The sequence below is a fragment of the Salvelinus fontinalis genome, chromosome 29 (genome assembly GCF_029448725.1).
Source record: "Salvelinus fontinalis isolate EN_2023a chromosome 29, ASM2944872v1, whole genome shotgun sequence".
Classification (NCBI taxonomy): domain Eukaryota; kingdom Metazoa; phylum Chordata; class Actinopteri; order Salmoniformes; family Salmonidae; genus Salvelinus; species Salvelinus fontinalis.
The window spans coordinates 45,293,779-45,316,099 of NC_074693.1; the positions used below are offsets into that span (position 1 = coordinate 45,293,779).

Here is a 22,321-nt window from a genome sequence, read left to right on the forward strand (position 1 = left end):
CCTACAACTCCAAAGCCAAATATACACAAGTTTCTTACCAAGACGACATTGAATGATCCTGAGTGGCCTAGTTAAAGTTTTTACTTAAATATACTTAAATCTATGGCAAGACTTGAAAATGGCTGTCTATCAAATTATCAACCACCAACTTGACAGAGCTTGAAGACTTTCAAAAATAATAATGGTCCAATACTGTACAATCCAAGTGTGCAAAGCTCTTAGAGACTTACCCAAAAATACGCACAGCTGTAATCGCTGCCAAAGGTGATTCTAACTAATCAAGATGGTGTTTAATTTTTCATTAATCTAAAATAAATATTAGAATGTTTCTTCTACTTTGACATGAGTATTTTGTGCAGAACATCAATTTTAATGCCAATTTGAAACAACAAAATGTGGAATAAGTCAAGGGGTGTGAATACTTTCTGAAGGCACTGTACATCAGTGTAAACAGTGAGCTGTTTGATGTGGGCTAGCCAGAAATTTCCATCATAAATTATCCAAAGTGAACCGTTTTTGCTTGTTTGTGATGCTATGTTTGCATCTGGCCTTAAATCATAAAATCTAAACATTAAATGTCTTATCGCTTACCTCATGGTTTAGTTTAACAATGAAATGACTAGTCTCTAACAATAAGCTAACTTGCTAGCAGTTTACTGACATTTTCCCCTTCAATGAACCACTAATTATACAGTGGCATAGTGAAATAGGGCTATACTATCACCACATCCATTGCAGACAACTGTGTAAAGCTAACATCAAAGTAACAATTCTAACCAAGTAACAACTCAATTTCAAACTGTTATCACAAGCTTATCACAAACTCATCAGACCAGGCAGATACATAGGTCCCTGGTTGAGGCAGGCAGACATATGAAAACATGAAGACAGACAGCGAGACAGACATGCAACCCGACACAGGCAGACAAACAGACAAAGAAACAGACAAACCAAAGGACCATCCAACCTGGAACATGAACATGGCCAGCTTCTCGTTGTACTCCCACTGCTTCATGGCCGTATCCACCTCGGCCGAGGTGGCCGGGAGAGGAGAGCCACAGCCCTGGCTGGGAGACTGGCGGTAGAACTCAGCCACCTTCTGCAACTGTTCCCACAGGTACTTTGTGATGATCTGAGTCCATTCTGCAGTGCAGACAGAAAGAACATAGTTAATTCATCACAATGGCATATGCTCCTGTTAATGCAGCATGACTGAGCAAACCTCTAGAGCTATAGCAATCCATCTTTTCTAAATGGCAGTGAACACACCCAGGATATTGGAATGTTACATTATTGAGGAGCTTTGGCCACAGGGGGGGTAGCTGGAAAATGCTCAATCATAAAAAACTGATGTTCCTAGGAGGATGGATAGGCTATATTTTTTTTAAAGGAGTGTTTGCTTACCTATGCAGGGGTCAATCACGTGCCGCTTCTTGACTTTTGTTTCTGTAATGGCGGCGTGATACGCACAGGTCATCTTGATCATCCATGCTGAACGCATCACAGGTACTGTGTACTTGGCCAAGTAGCCAAAAACCTCCTCCTTTTTACTAAAGATCGGCACCTAGCACACCAACACAATTTAACAAAACAGGATTGATGGAGGATGTTGCTGCAGAATATTTGTAATAATTTTAAGTGAGTTTGTGAGAGTGCCGTTATAGTTTTAAGTGAGCAATTTTAAGAGTGCTGAAGAACAGTGAGCCTGATTCAAACCCATACTGACAGTGGTACATGTGCTCCAGAGGAAGTGCATAGGTCGCTAGACCACCCCAGAACACAACATATTTCTTTCACAATGTAGTGCTCTGCTGAATGTGCCCCGCAGGGATGTTTTTTGGTACAAAGTCCTACCTTCTTGGCCAGCTGGGTGAGTGGTTTAGTTCCGGACAAATCTGTAAACCAGTTGTTGATAGAGCTCTGTGACCTGGCAGTAACGAGCCAGAAATTGTCCTTCTGGTTAACCTGCGGCTTCCGTTTGCCTGTGTCTGGAAATGTGTTGTAGCGCAGCTTCTCTGCAATGATGCTGCTGAAATTTGAACTAATCTGTTGGGGTAATAAGGGAAGTATGCAATGAACAAGAGATCCTACTGTACATACAACATGAATCATGATTCCCTACATGTGATACAGAGAGAAACATTACGAGTAGAAGATCACCTTTGAGGGATTGAAGTTGACATTTTTAGCACTTCCGTGTTCATCCCCTGACACTGCCGGTTGATTATTAAATCCTTGCTTCACATTCAACGCAGTCAATTCATCCTGGAACAAAAATTGACATTAGATCTCGTGAAATTCAGACCATGCAGTTGATAAAGTCACGCAATTAACACAAAACAAATGGAGAATAGCTCAGTGGGGGATTGAGTAGCTAGATAATAAAATTTAGTTTACAGTTTTACATTTTAGTCATTTAGCAAAAAGAAGCTCTTATCCAGAGCGACTTACAGTTAGTGCATTCATCTTAAGAGAACTCGGTGAGACAACCACATCACAGTCGTAGTAAGTACATTTTTTTATCAGCAAAGTCAGTACTAGTAGGAAAAGATAATTGCACCTTTTTAGGGGGGGATAATACAGATGTCATGTATAAAATAGGGGAGGGTTTCAGAGATTCTTGATGTGGCGGAAAGGTTTCTGGGATTGGAGGACTTCTCGGCGAATGTGTTACACAATAGGCTGCGATGAGCCGTACTGCCCTATCAGGCCCCATAGCCTGAGTACAGAGAAATGGAAATTTGAAGAATGGATGAAGTGGGAGTTTGTTTTGCTTTGTTTTGTTGACTATTTTAGTTGTGAGGACTGAGTTAGATTGACAATCAAGTATGGTTTTCTTTTTTACTTTGAATCCAGTAGTGGGCAGCAATACAACTTTTTGGATGTAGTCCACTCTAAAACCCCACCGAAGGTGGTCATGCCTATATGGGATACAGCTTTTGTCAAATTGCTGCGTAAGTTCTTCTAGACCTGCTACGAAAAGTCAATTGACAAAAGCTGTATCCCCTCTAGACAAAACTGAAGAAGAGCTAGTGGTTCAGATGTTTTTGGAAGATGGGCAAGGACTCTGCTGTCCTAGCATCAGGGGGAAGCTAGTTACACCATTGGGGTGCCAAGACAGAGAAGAGCACTAACTGCTGAGCGGGAGTTGACCTCCCATAGGGGTGGGACTGCCAAGAGACCAGATGTGGCAATTATTTTTACTAAGTCTAAGGATCCTATGCCACAAATGCCTGGAAAGTGTACTGACATGTCACTGTAATTAGCAGAAGCTCTACATCATGACCAGTAGTTTCCCACAGCAATCTGTACAAAAGTAGTCTCCTGGCACAGTAAATGAGAGCTCCAGACAGTGTTAGCTTGCTAAATTTAAATGGATAACGTTACCTAGCTAATTAACTATGGTATTGGTAGCTAAACTAGTAGTTCACGTTTGCTAAACTATATAGTTAGCTAGACAAACATTGTAGATCATAATAGCTAGACACACATACATGCTAACATTAGCTATGTTAGCACAACATGCAAGGGTTCTCCCCAAAGAATGTAAGAGGCGATGCGCCACCTTCTGGCAATTTTTTGGCAGTTACAGGTGTTCAAAAACGCACAAATCTCTGAGTCCTCTGACTGAACTCAGCAGCACCACCTTGTTAAATCCTGGGGAGAACCCTTAATGGTAACGTTAACTGTTTGCCAATTTGTGAAAATGAAGGCATTTAGCTAGCTAACGTAGCTGCTAAATATGCTAGCTAGTTTGTTATCGATCAAGCTGCTCTAAAATGAATACGAGTTGTGTACCTAGCTAACTAACGTTACATAAAATGAAAGCAAGTTCACCTAATCTATAACCATGCAAGTAACGTTAATGGTTCGTGCACTAATTTGATAACTAATTTGAAATATGGCCAAATTATCTCTCGTAAAGTTAACATTTTGGTTACGTTAGAAAAGGTTGGCCAGCTAACTACGAGCTAGAATGCTACTGTTATCAAGCTAACATTACCTGGTTGATGTTTAGCAAACTGAAAAGCCAAGTAACGTTAGCTGTTCATTGTTATTGCTAGAGAGACTGGCTTAGGCCTGTGATAGCCGTCTTGGACTAGCTAGCAACCGTAGTTAGTTAGCTAAAGGGACTCCTTTCCAAATAACGGTAGCTAGGCTCTTTGTGTCAATTTGTCTTTGTAACGTTGGTTTGAGAAACAATTTAAGTTTCTGACCTCTTTTTGCTTTGGGTCTTGAGGATAAACGTCCGGAGGTCCGAGTCGTGGCCGCTTCAGTGGCCGGTGTTCGTAACTCAGGATCCCAAAAGCAGCCATCATTCAGCGGCATCACAGCCAAGGCTTTTCTCTTTCCGTTGGGCTCACTAGTTACCACAGCCACAAAGCGTTAGTTATGGCTAAATCCCGCCTATTTCTCCAATTTCTCTTCTCATAGTCTGATTTTAAACTTAACCACATTGTTAACCTCACCTTAAATTAATGCCAACAAACGATCCCCCCCCCCGTTATTTTTTACGAGATAGGCAGTTTTGACTTTGTGGCTGTAGTAACTAGAGACAACCCTTTTCAGTCTTGGAAGCCGGAAGGACGCTGATGCAGACAAGAAAACTCAAAATACGGTCGTTACCATAGCCACAAAATCATACACCCCGCCTATTTATAACATGCATCTGATTTTCAACCTAACCCCAACCTTACTGTTTATTTTATACCCAATCCTAACCAAAAAAGCACATTTTGTTTTTTATTAACTTTTACGATATAGCCCTTTTTTGAAAAATGTACTTTGTACCTGTGGTAATTACATGTCATTTGTAATGTGCCGAATATACATTCATTCACATTTTACAAAATAGCTAATAATATTCTTTCTTTTTTCCACCCATTTTTATTAATGCTATAGGTTTGTTTATAAACCGGGTAGTTTAGATCCTGGAAGTTGATTGGCTGAAACAGCTTGCATAATGCATAATCTGTGTGGAATTTACTCTGTTTTATATTGCAACAAAGTATAGATGTCCACATGACAGATCGTGAAATCATTAGCAGTTTAGCAGCGAACCTGGTGAAACCTAATTGTAATTGTTGGCGTTAATTATTATAATTAGTATTCCTCTTCTTCCCCATAAGGCCAAATTAAAATGCCTTGGAAGGTGCAACTAAAAACAGTATGAAGATAGGCAAAAACTGCTTCTCCAATAGAAATCCACCATAAACACTTGTAGACCATGTCATGACAATGTAGCACCAGCTGCATACCACCCTGCAACCCACTGCTGGCTTCCCTCTCTGAAGCTAAGCAGGGTTGGTCCTGGTCAGTCCCTCAATGGGAGACCAGACACTGCTGGAAGTGGTGTTGGAGAGCCAGTAGGGGACATTTCTCATCGGTCTAAGGAGATCCCCAAGGCAGTGGGGGACATTGCCCTGCAAAGGGTGCTGTCTTTCAGAAGGGAGGTTAAACAGGTGTCCTGACTCTCTGTGGTCATCAAAAATCCCATGGCTCATATTTTAAGAGTGTTAACCCTGGTGTCACGCCTAAATTCCCAACCTGGCCCCATTCCATCATGACCTGATCAGGTGGGTGCTACACATTGTTGAGGTGAGTTTCCCCCGACCATTTAAGGTGCTTTGAGTACCTCAGTTGCTAGAAAAGTGCTATATATATCCAATCCATTATTAAACTTGTGCAGAAACACGTAATTGGGTCTTGCGCCGAACTGCGCATGTGCAGGTTGTCAAATCAAAGGCACTCCTTCAATATGAAGTTGTTTTTGATTCAAATTAAAACGGGTCACTTTTCAATCAAATACCAACCTTATGACCTCCCAAGAAAATGATCTTCGGTTATAGTCACAGCCGTGTATATTCCCCCTCAAGCCAATACCACAATGGCCCTCAAGGAACTACACCACTAGACTTTATGCTAACTGGAAACCACATATCCAGAAGCTGCATTTATTGTAGCTGGGAAATTTAACAAAGCAAATTTTAGTAAAACGCTACCGAAGTCCTATCAACACATTGACTGTAGTACTTCCTTAGGAAAAACACTAGACCACTGCTACTTGCCTTTTTCGATATGCCTACAAGGCCCTCCCCTGCCCTCCCTTCGACAAATCAGATCACGACTCCATTTTGCTCCTCCCTTCCTATAGGCAGAAACTCAAACAGGAAGTACTCGTGCTAAGGTCTATTCAACGCTGGTCAGACCAATTGGAACCAATGCTTAAAGATTGTTTTGATCAGGCGGACTGGGATATGTTCCGAGTAGCCTCTGAGAATAATTTTGACGTTTACACGGACACAGTGACTGAGTTCATCAGGAAGTGTTTAGGGGATGTTGTTCCCACGTTGACTATTAAACCAGAAACCGTGGACAGATGGCAGCAAAACTGAAAGCACAAACCACCGCATTTAACCATGGCAAGGGGACTAGGAATATGGCCGAATACAAACAGTGTAGTTATTCCCTCCGTATGGCAATCAAACAGGCAAAACATCAGTACAGAGACGAGGTGGAGTAGCAATTCAACAGCTCAGACACGAGACGTATGTGGCAGGGTCTACAGACAATCACGAACTACAAAGGGAAAACAAGCCACATCGCGGACACCGACGTCTTGCTCCCAGACAAGCTAAACACCTTCTTCGCCCACTTTGAGGATAACTCAGTGCCACCGACACTGCCTGCTCCCAAGGACTGTGGGCTCTCATTCTCCGTGGCCGACGTGAGTAAGACATTTAAGCGTGTTAACCCTCACAGGGCTGACGGCATCCCTAGCCGCGTCCTCAGAGCTGGCTGGAGTGTTTAAGGACATATTCAATCTCTCCCTATCCCAGTCTACTGTTCCCACTTGCTTCAAGATGTCCACCATTGTTCTTGTACCCAAGAAAGCAAAGGTAACTGAACTAAATGACTATCGCCCCGTAGCACTCACTTCTGTCATCATGAAGTGCTTTGAGATGCTAATTAAGGATCAAATCACCTCTTTCTTACCTGACACCCTAGACCCACGTCAATTTGCTTACCGCCTCAATAGATCTGCAGACGATGCAATCGCTATCGCACTGAACACTGCCTTATCCCATCTGGACAAGAAGGATACCTATGTCAGAATGCTGTTCATTGACTATAGCTCAGCCTTCAAAACCATGGTACCCTCCAAGCTCATCATTAAGCTCGGGGACCTGGGTCTGAACCCTGCCCTGTGCAACTGGTTCCTGGACTTCCTGACGTGCCGCCCTATGGTGGTGAAGGTAGGAAACAACACCTCCACTTCGCGGGTCCTCAACACAGGGGCCCCACAAGGGTGTGTGCTCAGCCCCCTGTTGTACTAACCTGTTGACTGCATGGCCACACACACCTTGAACTCAATCATCAAGTATACAGATGACACAACAGTAGTAGGCCTGATTATCAGAAATGACAAGACAGCCTACAGGGAGGAGGTGACGGCCCTGGCGGAGTGGTGCCAGGAAAATAACCTCTCCCTCAACGTCAACAAAACGAAGGAGCTGATCATAGGTTTCAGAAAACAGGAGAGGAATCACGCCCCTATCCACATCGATAGGACCGCAGTGGAAAATGTTGAAAGCTTCAAGTTCCTCGGCGTACACATCACTGATAATCTGAAATGGTCCACCCACAAAGACAGTGTGGTGAAGAAGCTGCAACAGAGCCTCTTCAACCTCAGGAGGCTGAAGAAATATGTCTTGGCCCCTAAGACCCTCAAACTTGTACAGATGCACAATTGAGAGCATCCTGTCAGGCTGTATCACTGCCTGGTACGGAAACTGCACCGTTTGCAAATCTAAAAAAAAAAATGAAATATCACATTTACATAGGTATTCAGACCCTTTACTCAGTACTTTGTTAAAGCACCTTTGGCAGCAATTACAGCATTGCGTCTTCTTGGGTATGACACTACAAGCTTGGTACACCTGTATTTGGGGAGTTTCTCCCATTCTCCTCTGCAGATCCTCTCAAGCTCTGTCAGGTTGGATGGGGAGTGTCGCTGCACAGCTATTTTCAGGTCTCCCCAAAGATGTTCGATCAGATTTAAGTCTGGGCTCTAGCTGGGCCACTCGAGGACATTCAGAGACTTGTCCCGAAACCATTCCTGCATTGTTTTGGCTGTGTGCTTAGGGTCGTTGTCCTGTTGGAAGGTGAACCTTCACCCCAGTCTGAGGTCTTGAGCGCTCTGGAACAGGTTTTCATCAAGGCTCTCTCTGTAGTTTGCTCTGTTCATCTTTCCCTCGATTCTGACTAGTCTCCCAGTCCCTGCCGCTGAAAAACATCCCCACAGCATGATGCTGCCAACACCATGCTTCACCCTAGGGATTGTGCAAGGTTTCCTCCAGACGTGACGCTCGGCATTCAGAACAAAGAATTCAATCTTGGTTTCATCAGACCAGAGAATTTTGTATTTATTTGAAGGATGTGCAATTAATAGATTGTTTTAATGTGCAATTAATATGGTTGATTTTTAAGGTTAGAGAGAAGTGCAGTGAATAGTGCCACTTTTTAGGACGTCAATATAAATGAATGTATTTATGGTTGTTTGTAATTTTGTCTTGCATTTTAATCATTATATGTGTTATTGTTTTTACCATCGAGGACCACTTTGGAAACAAGCGTTTTAATTAATACTTTCAATAATACAATGTGGACTTCGACCTAACCTGTAAAGTATGGTTCAGTTTGGCCGCATGGTGGCGCTGTTGGACAGGAAAAATCCTCAAGCCATATTGTTTGAGCAAGAGTCTTGGAAAATACAACATTTGGTGCCAATCGGTTCAGCGGTCTGTAGAAGAATACGTTTTAAAAGTAGTCAACATCATTGAAAATGGTCCAAAATACATCAAAATACATCAAAAACATTATATTGCACGATCAGTTTTATTTCTGATATTTGGCAAACAGTACCGAAATCAATTGTCCTAGGGCAGACAATGTCTCCAATTTATCCTGATGGTGGGTAATTCATTATCAGAGCACCATACAAGCCAGGGAAGCACCATGTCTGAGAACAATGAATGCAAGGACAATATTTCATGTATAAAAATAACACATTTTTATTGGTAAAGCATTTCTATGACAAAAAAAATCATAAAACATTTCAGAATATACAATATTTCAAGGCAATCTTTACAATTTATCGAGCAACATATTGCTTATTGCACACCATGTTTGCTCAGTATATGAACATTGTTAGTTTAAGGCATCTAGATGTTTACAATCCTAAACTTTGTCCAAAAACAGTTGCAGTCATGGTCTGTGGTTGTTTAGAACTAAAACAATACTGTACCTTTCATTATTTATTCCACAACTGCTGTTCTGCAATCTCATGAAAATAAATGTGCTTTATTCCCATACACAATAGAATGATTACACATTGATATACTACATTCCTGCAACAATACAAGAGACTAAATGCAGATACAGTTTCAACATACCAGCATAAGGATAAAATACCCTAAACAGAAAGTTAGCGCAACAAAAATGCTAATATTGTGCCAGAACAAAAGGCATAAGCTACAACATCACTACACTACTGTCACACCCTGGCCTTAGTTATCTTTGTTTTCATTATTATTTTAGTTAGGTCAGGGTGTGACATGGGGAAGTATGTGTTTTGGTTTGTCCAGGGGTTTGTAGGTTTAATGGGGTAATGTCTTGTCTAGGTGTTTGTATGTCAATGGCTGCCTGGATTGGTTCTCAATTAGAGACAGCTGTGGTTTATTGTCTCTAATTGGGAGCCATATTTAAGGCAGCCATGGGCATCATGTGTTTGTGGGTAATTGTCTATGTGTAGTGTTTGTGTCAGCACTATTTGTCTGTATAGCTTCACGGTCGTCATTTTGTTAGTTTGTGTATAGTTGTTCGTTTCTTGTTTTTTCTCTCTTCTAAAAATAAAAGAAGATGTATTTTGCACACGCTGCGCCTTGGTCCTCTATCTCACCCAAAGACGATTGTGACAACTACACAATGACTGATAACTGTAGAGGCACATATATACACTGCATCTGTTAGGATTCACCAAAATGATTACAATATATTAAATTCTGATTTATTATTGACACATTTATTATTATTACTCGACACATAAATCTGTGAATATATTCCTGACAGTGCTTATGTGGAATGGTTACTTTGGTATCGGCTGTCCAGTGATTTGACTGATTAATGTGCTGCCTGTCATGTAATTTTGACTAAATATATCGTTAAAAAAAGTGTATACTTCACCAACCAGCATTGTGGTTTATTCAAGTGATCAGGGGCGCAACTTTCACTGGGGACGGACGGGGGGGCATGTCCCACATTCTGAAGTTGCATTTTTGTCCCCTCCAGTTTTCATTGGAATGTAATACAAAACAGGGTCAACTCTGTGATTTAGGACCATGCGGACGCTTCCGATCGTTCTGTTAGGAGGTTTGGAGTGTTTATCCGACTGGATCAAAAAAAAATAATTGTCCCCCCCACTTCTAAAACCAAAAGTTGCATCCCTGCAAGTGACATACATGTAACTGAAAAATAAATGAAACCCTTGAGTAAATAAGGATACAAACTATATAGAACGCAGGTGCTTCCACACAGGTGTGGTTCCTGAGGTAATTAAGCAATTAACATCCTATCATTCTTAGCGTCATGTATAAAAATGCCCAGTTGCCCATTATTTTAGCTACTATAGCTAGAAGGAAAGATATCAGTAGGCAGGTTTCCATTGACAAAAGCAATGTCGCATAATAAATAAAATGTGTAATGGAAACGGCAGACATAGGATTTTCTGAAGATCAACATTTTTATCCGTTCGACCGAGGTGAATTTTTCTTCAGTCAAACTTTATTTATTAATTTATTAATGCGTAATTTGCCTAAATGGGTAATGAAAAGACTTCAACCACATTTTTATTCCACACTGTAGGTTTTTGCAAGAACATTTTTATTTTTTGGGTGTGACATCATTACGCCCAGCTGTTTTTAAATCGACAAGATAAATGGCAAGGCACTCTAGCAGGCAATCGTTGCATCCATTTTCAACAATCTAAAAGTCGACCCCCCCCAAAAAATATATATCACTTAACAAGTTAATGGAAACATAGCTACTGACTTTTAAAGAGGGGTCTCAAATGTGCATAGGGGGTTTAAAAGTGTGTGCGTGTGTGTTTCCAAGTTAAAGTTTCAAGTTGTATTAGTCCTATATACTGGATACACGACCTGTGTTCCAATACCCATACTAACGTACTGTATACTACATAATGAGTATATACTGTACTACATACTATTAGCTAATTTTAGTATACTGTAAACGGCACAGTATCCTTTCAGATGAGCGTACTTGCTCTTCGCCTGTCTACAGGAAGTTGATGCTGTTGCTATACAACCTCTTGCTAGCTAGTTAGCATAACAAATTACTACTTAGACATTTTACGACTTCAGGTGTGTTCTTAAATTCAATATGGAGGGCCAGAGTGCACTCGTAAATTCAGAGCGTTGTCAGATTGTCCATTTGTAAATTCAGAGCGTTTCGCTCTCGGAGCGCACAATGGAAGCTCGTGCCGAGGAGTAGGTTTGACTTGAGCGTTCTGACCTTACAACGGCATTCAAGCACCCAAGCTAACGTTGGCTAGCTTGCTAGCTACTTCCAGACACAAATGAGACCACTGACCATTTTACTCGCCCTAGCAGAGCTGGTTATGCAATTTTCATGTTATCCGCGTTGGTGACTAACTGTGCTGCAGGCAACAATTTAATTATGACGTTTACTGACACCGGCCATATTCAACAGGTGTTGAGCACTCGTAAATTAATTATTCTGCGCTCTGGTACACCCAGACGAGAGTGCTCTGAAATCGGGGTAGATAGCCAGCCAGAGCGAATTTACGAAAGCACCTGAATGTCCGGGAACTTAGGCATACTAACTATATCCATACTGTGGCCAAAAGTTTTGAGAATGACACAAATATTAATTTTCACAAAGTCTGCTGCCTCACTTTGTATGATGGCAATTTGCATATACTCCAGAATGTTATGTTATCACTGTCATGCTGATTGAGTTTGAATAACAGACTGGACGCTTCAAAAGGAGGGTAGCCCTGTAGAGAGAGGGTGAAGCAACATTATCATGGAATTTAAAGTGCCACTGTAGTGTCATGGCTATATTCCCCTTTGTTTGCACTTGCTTTTTTGGCCTCAGAGAAATTCTCTCTTTCCACACAGCAGCAAAGGTCAGCAGGTATGACACTCAAAACCTTCCTTAGATCCACATCTTTGATGCATATTTTGGAACATTGTCATGAAGCCATCGTTGGTTTTTGGTATCAACAGACTTCTCTAGATTTAGCAGCAATTGTAAGAACCTCTACTATTGCCCTTTAAAATAACATCTTCCTCCCTTCATGGAAAGATTGAGATGTTCCTCTTCAAAGTTTGTGAGGTCCTCTGCTGCATTGCCTGTTTTATACGAGCTCCTTTGTACCCATTCGACTGGGGTCACTTCTCTGTGTTACTGAGCTTGCCATCAAATGCCTCGAACATGGCCCGGAATCTGGAGTTGATATCTGCCAGCAGGGCAGCAGGGGTGTCGAATTCCAACATCTGTTATGGAATTGAGAAAATAAATAAAGTACTTTATGACCAACAAGTATTTTGACTCACAACAGAAATGTGCCCTTAGGTATACTGTAGTATATCAAATATTTTGTTTAGTATATTAGCCCACTTTTCATATGATTCAATAGATTTGAGCTACTTTTGACCAGAACCCTATAGGCCCTGGTCAAAAGTAGTGCACTACATAGGGAATAGGGTGCCATTTGAGACACATTGTATATTTCTATGGTGCAGAAGACCCACCTGTCCCTGGTCCAACACCATGATCCTGTTACAGCTCATAACAGTATTGAGGCGATGGGCGACGATCAGCGTGGTGCAGCTGCTGAACGACTCATGAATGGTCTCCTGAATCGGCCGGTCTGTCTCTGTGTCAATGGCTGCCGTCGCCTCGTCCAACAGCAAGATCTGGCAACCCCCAACACGTCACATTTAAGCACACTTTGCAGAGAACGGTTCGATCACTAGGTTGGTAGAATAAGGAAGTAGTAATATTGTAAAGAATGGAAAAACAGTGTTGGTTCTTTGAATATGGACATGAATATTATAATCTTAAGGAGTGTTATTACTAATGTAAGACCAGTCCCTAAATGCTACGTCTTTAGTCATCCTCAGTTGTTTGCATTTCCAACTGCATTCTACAGAATCAAAGTGAAATAACCATAGAAGCCATGTGGCGGCAATGTTACGCCTTTGGGAAGTTGCTGCCTTACATTCTCAATGTTCTTATGTGACATCCTCAAAAGTAGGATGTGATGCACACAAGCTTTCCTATGTGGTAACAGAAAATAAAATCAATCTAACTGCCCTCATCTATTGTACTGTGTGTGTGCGTGGTGTGGAGAGAAAGAGACGTGACACTAGTGTGTGTGCGTGCGTGCGTTTACCTTGCTGTGTCTAAGCAGTGCTCTTGCCACACACAGTAGTTGTCTCTCTCCTACTGAGAAGTTCTCTCCGTTCTCGGTCACCTCAGACTGGAGGGAATGGGGCAGTTAGCTGATCTGATTATGATGGTAGACAAAATGGAGTCAAAACACAAGCCACAGATAGCGTTTTTCAACTGTTCAAACATCTCTAGAGGGGATATTTAATCTTAAACAGGTCTAGGATTTGTTATCAATTACTCTCAGCAGTAATAACACTATCTGAAGATGTATAAGGCAATGCATATATACTATGATGCCAACATAAAGACTACTAGATTAATAAGAAAAGCTCATCCATTGTTTAAAAATGGCCTTTTTGCCTTTGTGCAGATTGCCATGTCTCATTTTCGATTAATTGAGTATCTGTCAGTATCTGTCTTTTTCAGACAAGCATCGCAGAGCTAGCTACAATTTAAATTTCATCCCCCTAAAAAGATAGAACAAATATTACAACAAATATTATGGCTGAACTCAAATGTGCTGGTTGATAAAATACCTGTATTTATGGGAAAGATGTTTGAAAAGGGTATTTTGTTCTTAAATTATATTGTTAATTGTAATGGTATAGTTGTCCTTCACGGAGTTATCAGAATTGTACGGGAAGGTCTGCTCAATCCAAGAGTACAACCAATTGATTACAGCATTACCCCAGAAATGGAGGAGGCAGGTGGCAGCGGGAGGAGGTAGGGAACTGGTCTGTCTGTCCAATATAAAGGATCAAAACTGGCGGAGGAATAAAAATAGCATTAATAGGAAAGTATACCAGTTTCATTTGAGGACCAGGATGTTGGCAACTGTGCCATACAGATTGCAAAATAGTTGGGAAGAGATTTTTGATGTACCGTACTGGAAAGACTGATACATGTTTGATTGTGTCTTGATGTTGTATTGCTTGTATTGTTTGTCCTTCATGTTCTAATACTTTAATGTTACCCCTTCCTTGTGTTTTTTGTATTAAATAATAAAAAATAAAAAAAGACTACTTGAAATTTTTGAACAGACATTTATCATTATATTTGGGGTCAAACTGAATCACTCTATTTATGTTTCCATTGACCATCTATCCCTTCTTACCATCTCCTTTATATGTGTCTTCTCAAGTGCATCCGAGATCTAGCCATCTGAGTATTGATTCCATGGGTCCAGATTGGACCTATTTGGTAAGAAAAAAATAAGAATAAAGAATCAGACACTGATCTGGAGTCAGTACATTTTCCCACTAATGGTTAAGGTTAGGATTGGGGGAGGGGAAGCTGATCCTAGATCTGTACCTAGGGGAAACTTAGGTAAATCGTTCATACATACCTGATGGTGCCAATGAAGAGAACGGGCTCCTGGGGAATGATTGACAGCTTGCTTCTCAGGTCGTCCAATCCTATCTGGGCAATGTTGATGCCGTCGATGGTGGAGCCCCCAGTCAGCTCCACCAGACTGAAGAGAGATGCGCCCGGTGAGGACTTCCCTGGATAGATAGTACATGATAACTGTAATCTTCACATGATGTGGTTAACTGGATAATGATTACATCTTTGCTTCTATGACAATCATTCAAAAACAAACAATACAATCAATTCGATAGCATCGTTGTTACATTATTTCTTAGTAAATACCAGGTAAACACCAGCGGAAATAGGACTATAAAATTAAACATTACTGATGTAAAATGATACATGGGAATAAAGGATGGTAAGTAACTGAGCCTGTGCGAAACACAATGCCGATGGTCTCCTCTGGCAGGATGTTAAAGGAGAGCTTCTTGAGTACCAGTGGCAGGTTGTCCTGGTAACACATCTCCACATCCTGGAAGGAGATCTGTCCCTTATCTGGCCAGCAGGGAGCAGGAGAGGATGGCCCACTGATCTGTCTCGGTGCCTCACCCTCTAAGGTCTGACAGAATTTTTTTAAATCAAATTGTATTTGTCACATGCGCCGAACACAACAGACCTTACAGTGAAATGCCAAGCCCTTAACCATCAATGCTTTAAGAAGTTAAGAAAAACAAGTGTACAGTAAAAAATAGAAAATAAAAGTAACAAATAATTAAACAGCAGCAGTAGAATAACAATAGCAAGGCTATACGTAGGGGGCAGAAGGACAGAGTCAATGTGCGGGGGAACCGGTTAGTCGAGGTAATATGTACATGTAGGTTGAGTTAGTGACTATTCATAGTTAATAAATAGAGAGTAGCAGCAGCGTAAAAGAGGAGCCTGGATACCCCTTTGATTAGCTGTTCAGGGGTAGAAGCTGTTAAGAAGCCTTTTGGACCTAGACTTGGCGCTCCAGTACCACTTGGCGTGCGGTAGCAGAGAGAACAGTCTATGACTAGGGTGGCTGGAGTCTTTGACAATTTTTAGGGCCTTCCTCTGACACCACCTGGTATAGAGGTCCTGGATGGCAGGAAGCTTGGCCCCAGTGAGGTACTGGGACGTACACACTACCCTCTGTAGTGCCTTGCGGTCGGAGGCCGAGCAGTTGCCATACCAGGCAGTGATGCAACCAGTCAGGATGCTCTTGATGGTGCAGCTGTAGAACCTTTTGAGGAGCTGAGAACCCAGGCCAAATCTTTTCAGTCTCCTGAGGGGGAATAGGCTTTGTCATTCCTTCTTCACAACTGTCTTAGTCTGTTTGGACCATGTTAGTTTGTTGGTGATGTGGACACCAAGGAACATGAAGCTCTCAACATGCTCCACTACAGCCCAGTCGATGAGAATGGGAGCGTGCTCGTTCCTCCTTTTCACTATAATCCACAATCATTTCCTTTGTCTTGATCACGATGAGGGAGTGGTTATTGTCCTGGCACCACACGGCTAGGTCTCTGACCTCCTCCCTATAAGCTGTCTCATCGTTGTCGGTGATCAGGCCTACCACTGTTGTGTCATCGGCAAACTTGATGATGGTGTTGGAGTTATGCCTGGCCATGCAGTCATGAGCGAACAGGGAGTACATTAGGGGACTGAGCACGCACCACGGAGGGGACTCCGTGTTGAGGATCAGCGTGGCGGATGTGTTGTTACCTACCCTTACTACCTGGGGGCGGCCCGTCAGGAAGTCCAGGATCCAGTTGCAGAGGGAGGTGTTTAGTCCCAGGGTCCTTAGCTTAGTGATGAGCTTTCAGTGCATTATGGTGTTGAACACTGAGCTGTAGTCAATTAATAGCATTCTCACATAGGAGTTCCTTTTTTCCAGGTTGGAATTGGCAGTGTGGAGTGCAATAGAGATTGCATCTTCTGTGGATCTGTTGAGACGGTATGCAAATTGGAGTGGGTCTAGGGTTTCTGGGATAATGGTGTTGATGTGAGCCATGACCAGCCTTTCAAAGCACTTCATGATTACAGATGTGAGTGCTACAGGTCGGTAGTCATTTTGGCAGGTTACCTTAGTGTTCTTGGGCACAGGGACTAAGGTGGTCTGCTTGAAACATGTTGGTATCATGTTTCAAGTGAAAATATCAGTGAAGACACTTGTCAGTTGGTCAGCGCATGCTCGGAGTACACGTCCTAGTAATCTGTCTGTCCCTGAATGTTGACCTGTTTAAAGGTCTTACTCACATCGGCTACGGAGAGCGTGATCACAGTCGTCCGGAACAGCTGATGCTCTCATGCATGTTTCAGTGTTACTTGCCTCGAAGCGAGCATATAAGTAATTTAGCTGTGCTTCTCTTTGTAGTCTAATATTTTCCAAGCTCTGCCACATCTGACGAGCATCGGAGCCGGTGTAGTACGATTCAATCTAGGTCCTGTATTGACGCTTTGCCTGTTTGATGGTTCGTCGGAGGGCATAGCGGGACTTCTTATAAGCTTCCGGGTTAGAGTCCCGCTTCTTGAAAGCGGCAGCTCTACCCTTTAGCTCAGTGCGGATGTTGTCTGTAATGCATGGCTTCTGGTTGGGGTATGTATGTACAGTCACTGTGGGGACGACGCCATCGATGCACTTATTGATGAAGCCAGTGGTGTACTCCTCAATGCCATCGGAAGAATCCCGTATCATATTCCAGTCTGTGCTAGCAAAACAGTCCTGTAGTTTAGCATCTGCTTCATCTGACCACCTTTTTATTCACCGAGTCACTGGTGCTTGAGTGTTGATCTCTGTAGCTCCAATCCAAAGAGGCGAAGCCATCTCCTTTTTAACAGAAAATGTATTTATAGATCTCCAAAAGCTTGTTGGCGCTATAAGAAAAGGTTTATGGTTTGATGGGTGGTGTGAAACAGGTGCTGTCATGTGCTGTGATATGTGACGGGCCACACACTGGGTTCTTATATCTGCTTCCTGCTGGGATGTCATTGTGTTATTGGGACGTTGTGTTGGTGCACCGTGCGCAGGGATGTGTATTGTGTGTGTGTGCCTGCTTGCGAGTATGCTGTCTCTGTGTAAGTGTGCGTGTTGTTGCTTCATCTGTGCTTGTGTCCTTCTGCGTTAAATCTATAGGCGTGTGTTTGTGTCAGACTCAGCATGTGTGTACTTTCGAGTTGGCCACACATGGTTCAGCCAATCAACAACCTTCTCCCAACTGTTGGCAGCACTCCCTGGTGTCATTAGGCCTACCTACCGACCTACCTTTATATAATGATTGATCCTCTCCACTAATGTGAAGCGAGCCTCAGTCTCTGACAGCAGCCTCACAGTGAACTGAAAAAGACCAGTCAGCTGACGAGGAGAGAGACAGAGATAGAGAAGAAAGCAAGAGAAGCGATAAGTCAATGATTAACACCCGCACACCCTATTACAATGAACCTAGACCCACGTCAACACTAGTGTTCATCCCAGTTTGCAATGATACCCTATGAATGAACGAGCAGCACAAACCATAAACCTTTACGACCCCTATAGACAGACATGCTGATAAGGCTATACTTCTCCATTCAGCTCAATCAATTTCAATTCATAGTTCCCTAAGAGGGAGCTCCTCACCCACGCCTGTAGTAATCCCACAGTGAAATTATAAATAAGACATCAAAAAGCCTTCAGAAAAACATTTCCATTAAAGGGGCAGTCAAAATAATTAAACCCTAGCAAAGATAAACTCTAACATGGTGTGTGCATGTTCACATGTGTGTGCATTTGCTTGTGCGTACGTCCATGCGTGTGTGTGTGTGTGTGTACCTGAATGGCGTAGGATATAGCCAAGCCTGCGTAGGCTTGGGGGGATCTGGTTGTGCATGAAAACGATGAGCAGGGCTATGGTGGTGACGAGAGTGATGCTGATCAGGTCCAGTCGTACAGCCAGCCAGCGCATAGCACAGCTAAACAGGTAGTGGGAGGCCTGGTTGGTGTCCAGTAAAGCCTGGTACCTGAGATACAGAGACAAACCACTAAGAACGGTTAGTGAGAGTCAGACTAATAACAGACTTCGTGGAAGTCGAGGGAGGCCAGGCCAAACATGTTGAACCAAGGACACATGCATTAAAGGGATACTTCGGGATTTTGGCAATGATCATTTTTATGTCTCTGTGTCTAGTATGAAGGAAGTTAGAGGTAGTTTCACGAGCCAATGCTAACTAGCATCATTGCGAGGAAATTCCTTCAAAAAGAAGAGACTTGAGGAGTAGATAAAGGGCCTCATTGCCAAAATTCCGAAGTATCCCTTTAAGGGGCTGGTAAACTGGACATATGTGCTGTGCTAGCCAGGCTTCTACTCTCCTCACCTATAAGCCTGCCTGACACACAGGGGTTTCAATGGGAGGCTTGCTTCCCTAACCAACTTGTTATGAGAGTGGCTGCCCAGTACCCACATTAGCTCAGCAGAAATGAAATGCTACTTAACTCAAACTCCAGGAAATGTTACTTAGGGACGTTTACTCATTATTAATTGTGCCATTTGGTAGACTTCTGGCGGGCTAAGCTCATTGGAAATGAACTGTCAAAACCAATGTCTTAACAGTGTTTGAACACACGTCCTGTGACAGACAAAGGAAGTGTCTTCCTAGCAACGCTATATATTAGTGTACTGTTAGTGAGAGATAAACTAAGTGTCTAACTATGAACGTTATATATTAGTTTACCTCTAATGACAGATAAAGGAAGTGTCTTCCTATGAACACTATACACTGAGTATACAAAACATTAGGAACACCTTCCTAATATTGAGTTGCCTTCAGAACAGCTTTCATTCGTCGGAACATGGACTCTACAAAGTGTCGAAAGCATTCCACAGGGATGATGGCCCATGTTGACTCCAATTCTTCCTACAGTTGTTTCAAGTTGGCTGAATGTTCTTTGGGTGGTGGAGAAAAAAAAATATTCACAAAGGAAACTGTTGATTGTGAAAACCCCAGCAGCGTCGTAGTTCCTGACACACACCGGTGTGCCTGGCACCTACTACCATACCCCGTTCAAAGGCACATAAATCTTTTGTTTGCCAATTCTGTTCTCACCTGTTCAAAAAGTCGTCCCCTCTGCCATAGGCGTGAATGGTGGACATCCCCTGGAACTGCTGGTGATGTGCGAGCTGAAAGGTGATTGGCTGATATTCTCTAGACGCTTTAGTTCACGAATCAGAACCCTAGTCAGTCAAACAGGAAGTGGAACGTCAAGTCTATTACATACACGGCTCAAAAAAATAAAGGGAACACTTAAACAACACAATGTAACTCCAAGTCAATCACACTTCTGTGAAATCAAACTGTCCACTTAGGAAGTAACACTGATTGACAATAAATTTCACATGCTCTTGTGCAAATGGAATAGACAAAAGGTGGAAATTATAGGCAATTAGTAAGACACCCCCCAAAAAGGAATGTTTCTGCAGGTGGTGACCACACACCACTTCTCAGTTCCTATGCTTCCTGGCTGATGTTTTGGTCACTTTTGAATGCTGGCGGTGCTCTCACTCAAGTGGTAGCATGAGACGGAGTCTACAACCCACACAAGTGGCTCAGGTAGTGCAGTTCATCCAGGATGGCACATCAATGCGAGCTGTGGCAAAAAGGTTTGTTGTGTCTGTCAGCGTAGTGTCCAGAGCATGGAGGTGCTACCAGGAGACAGGCCAGTACATCAGGAGACGTGGAGGAGGCCGTAGGAGGGCAACAACCCAGCAGCAGGACCGCTACCTCCGCCTTTGTGCAAGGAGGTGCACTGCCATAGCCCTGCAAAATGACCTCCAGCAGGCCACAAATGTGCATGTGTCAGCATATGGTCTCACAAGGGGTCTGAGGATCTCATCTCGGTACCTAATGGCAGTCAGGCTACCTCTGGCGAGCACATGGAGAGCTGTGCGGCCCCACAAAGAAATGCCACCCCACACCATGACTGACCCACTGCCAAACCGGTCATGGTGGAGGATGTTGCAGGCAGCAGAACGTTCTCCACGGCATCTCCAGACTCTGTCACGTCTGTCACATGTGCTCATGTGCTCAGTGTGAACCTGCTTTCATCTGTGAAGAGCACAGGGCGCCAGTGGCGAATTTGCCAATCTTGGTGTTCTCTGGCAAATGCCAAACGTCCTGCACGGTGCTGGGCTGTAAGCACAACCCCCACCTGTGGACGTCGGGCCCTCATACCACCCTCATGGAGTCTGTTTCTGACCGTTTGAGCAGACACATGCACATTTGTGGCCTGCTGGAGGTCATTTTGCAGGGCTCTGGCAGTGCACCTCCTTGCACAAAGGCGGAGGTAGCGGTCCTGCTGCTGGGTTGTTGCCCTCCTACGGCCTCCTCCACGTCTCCTGATGTACTGGCCTGTCTCCTGGTAGCGCCTCCATGCTCTGGACACTACGCTGACAGACACAGCAAACCTTTTTGCCACAGCTCGCATTGATGTGCCATCCTGGATGAGCTGCACTACCTGAGCCACTTGTGTGGGTTGTAGACTCCGTCTCATGCTACCACTAGAGTGAAAGCACCGCCAGCATTCAAAAGTGACCAAAACTTCAGCCAGGATGCATAGGAACTGAGAAGTGGTGTGTGGTCACCACCCGCAGAACCATTCCTTTTTTGGGGGTGTCTTACTAACTGCCTATAATTTCCACCTTTTGTCTATTCCATTTGCACAACAGCATGTGAAATTTATTGTCAATCAGTGTTGCTTCCTAAGTGGACAGTTTGATTTCACAGAAGTGTGATTGACTTGGAGTTACATTGTGTTGTTTAATTAAGTGTTCCCTTTATTTTTTTGAGCAGTGTATAAACATACCAGAGCACCACTTTAGGGATGGTAAAAGAAAGTACATTCACTCAGCATTTCTCGAATCTCTATTCTGTGACTCTGTGAACCCCAGCCAACAATGTTCTTTGAGCACGAAACACCCTTTTTCTACAACAGCCTTGTGAAATATCTATGGATGGTGATCAAGGAGAGGATTGAGAAAACTGTATAGTGCAGTGTGAAGTCGGAAGTTTACATACACCTTAGTCAAATACATTTAAACTCAGTTTTACACAATTCCTGACATTTAGAGAGAGTAAAAATTTCCTGTCTTAGGTCAGTTAGGATCACCACTTCATTTTAAGAATGTGAAATGTCAGAATAATAGTAGAGATAATTATTTATTTCAGCTTTTATTTCTTTTATCACATTCCCAGTGGGTGAGAAGTTTACATACACTCAATTAGTATTTGGTAGCATTGCCTTTAAATTGTTTAACTTGGGTCAAACGTTTGGGTAGCCTTCCACAAGCATCTCACAATAAGTTTAGAATTTTGGCCCATTCTTCCTGACAGACGTGGTGTAACTGAGTCAGGTTTGTAGGTCTCCTTGCTCGCACACGCTTTTTCAGTTCTGCCCACATATTTTCTATAGGATTGAGGTCAGGGCTTTGTGATGGCCACTCCAATACCTTGACTTTGTTGT

The 22,321-nt window shown here is 42.9% G+C and overlaps 1 protein-coding gene and 1 pseudogene across 3 annotated transcripts in view; both read right to left on the minus strand.

Annotated features, from left to right (window-relative positions):
• Positions 1 to 4,583, minus strand: part of LOC129828033 (mediator of RNA polymerase II transcription subunit 12) — a 71,647-nt gene extending 67,064 nt beyond the window's left edge. For all 3 annotated transcript variants that reach the window (XM_055889447.1, XM_055889446.1, XM_055889445.1), the window contains exons 1-5: positions 4,218 to 4,583; positions 2,161 to 2,265; positions 1,855 to 2,046; positions 1,405 to 1,564; positions 968 to 1,143 (exon numbers count right to left, since the gene is read on the minus strand). In XM_055889447.1, the coding sequence (XP_055745422.1) occupies positions 968 to 1,143; positions 1,405 to 1,564; positions 1,855 to 2,046; positions 2,161 to 2,265; positions 4,218 to 4,319 (735 nt within the window). In that variant the 5' untranslated portion in view covers positions 4,320 to 4,583. The remainder of the gene's footprint in view (positions 1 to 967; positions 1,144 to 1,404; positions 1,565 to 1,854; positions 2,047 to 2,160; positions 2,266 to 4,217) is intronic.
• Positions 4,584 to 9,055: 4,472 nt separating this feature from the next.
• Positions 9,056 to 22,321, minus strand: part of LOC129827296 (ATP-binding cassette sub-family C member 5-like) — a 40,988-nt pseudogene continuing 27,722 nt past the window's right edge.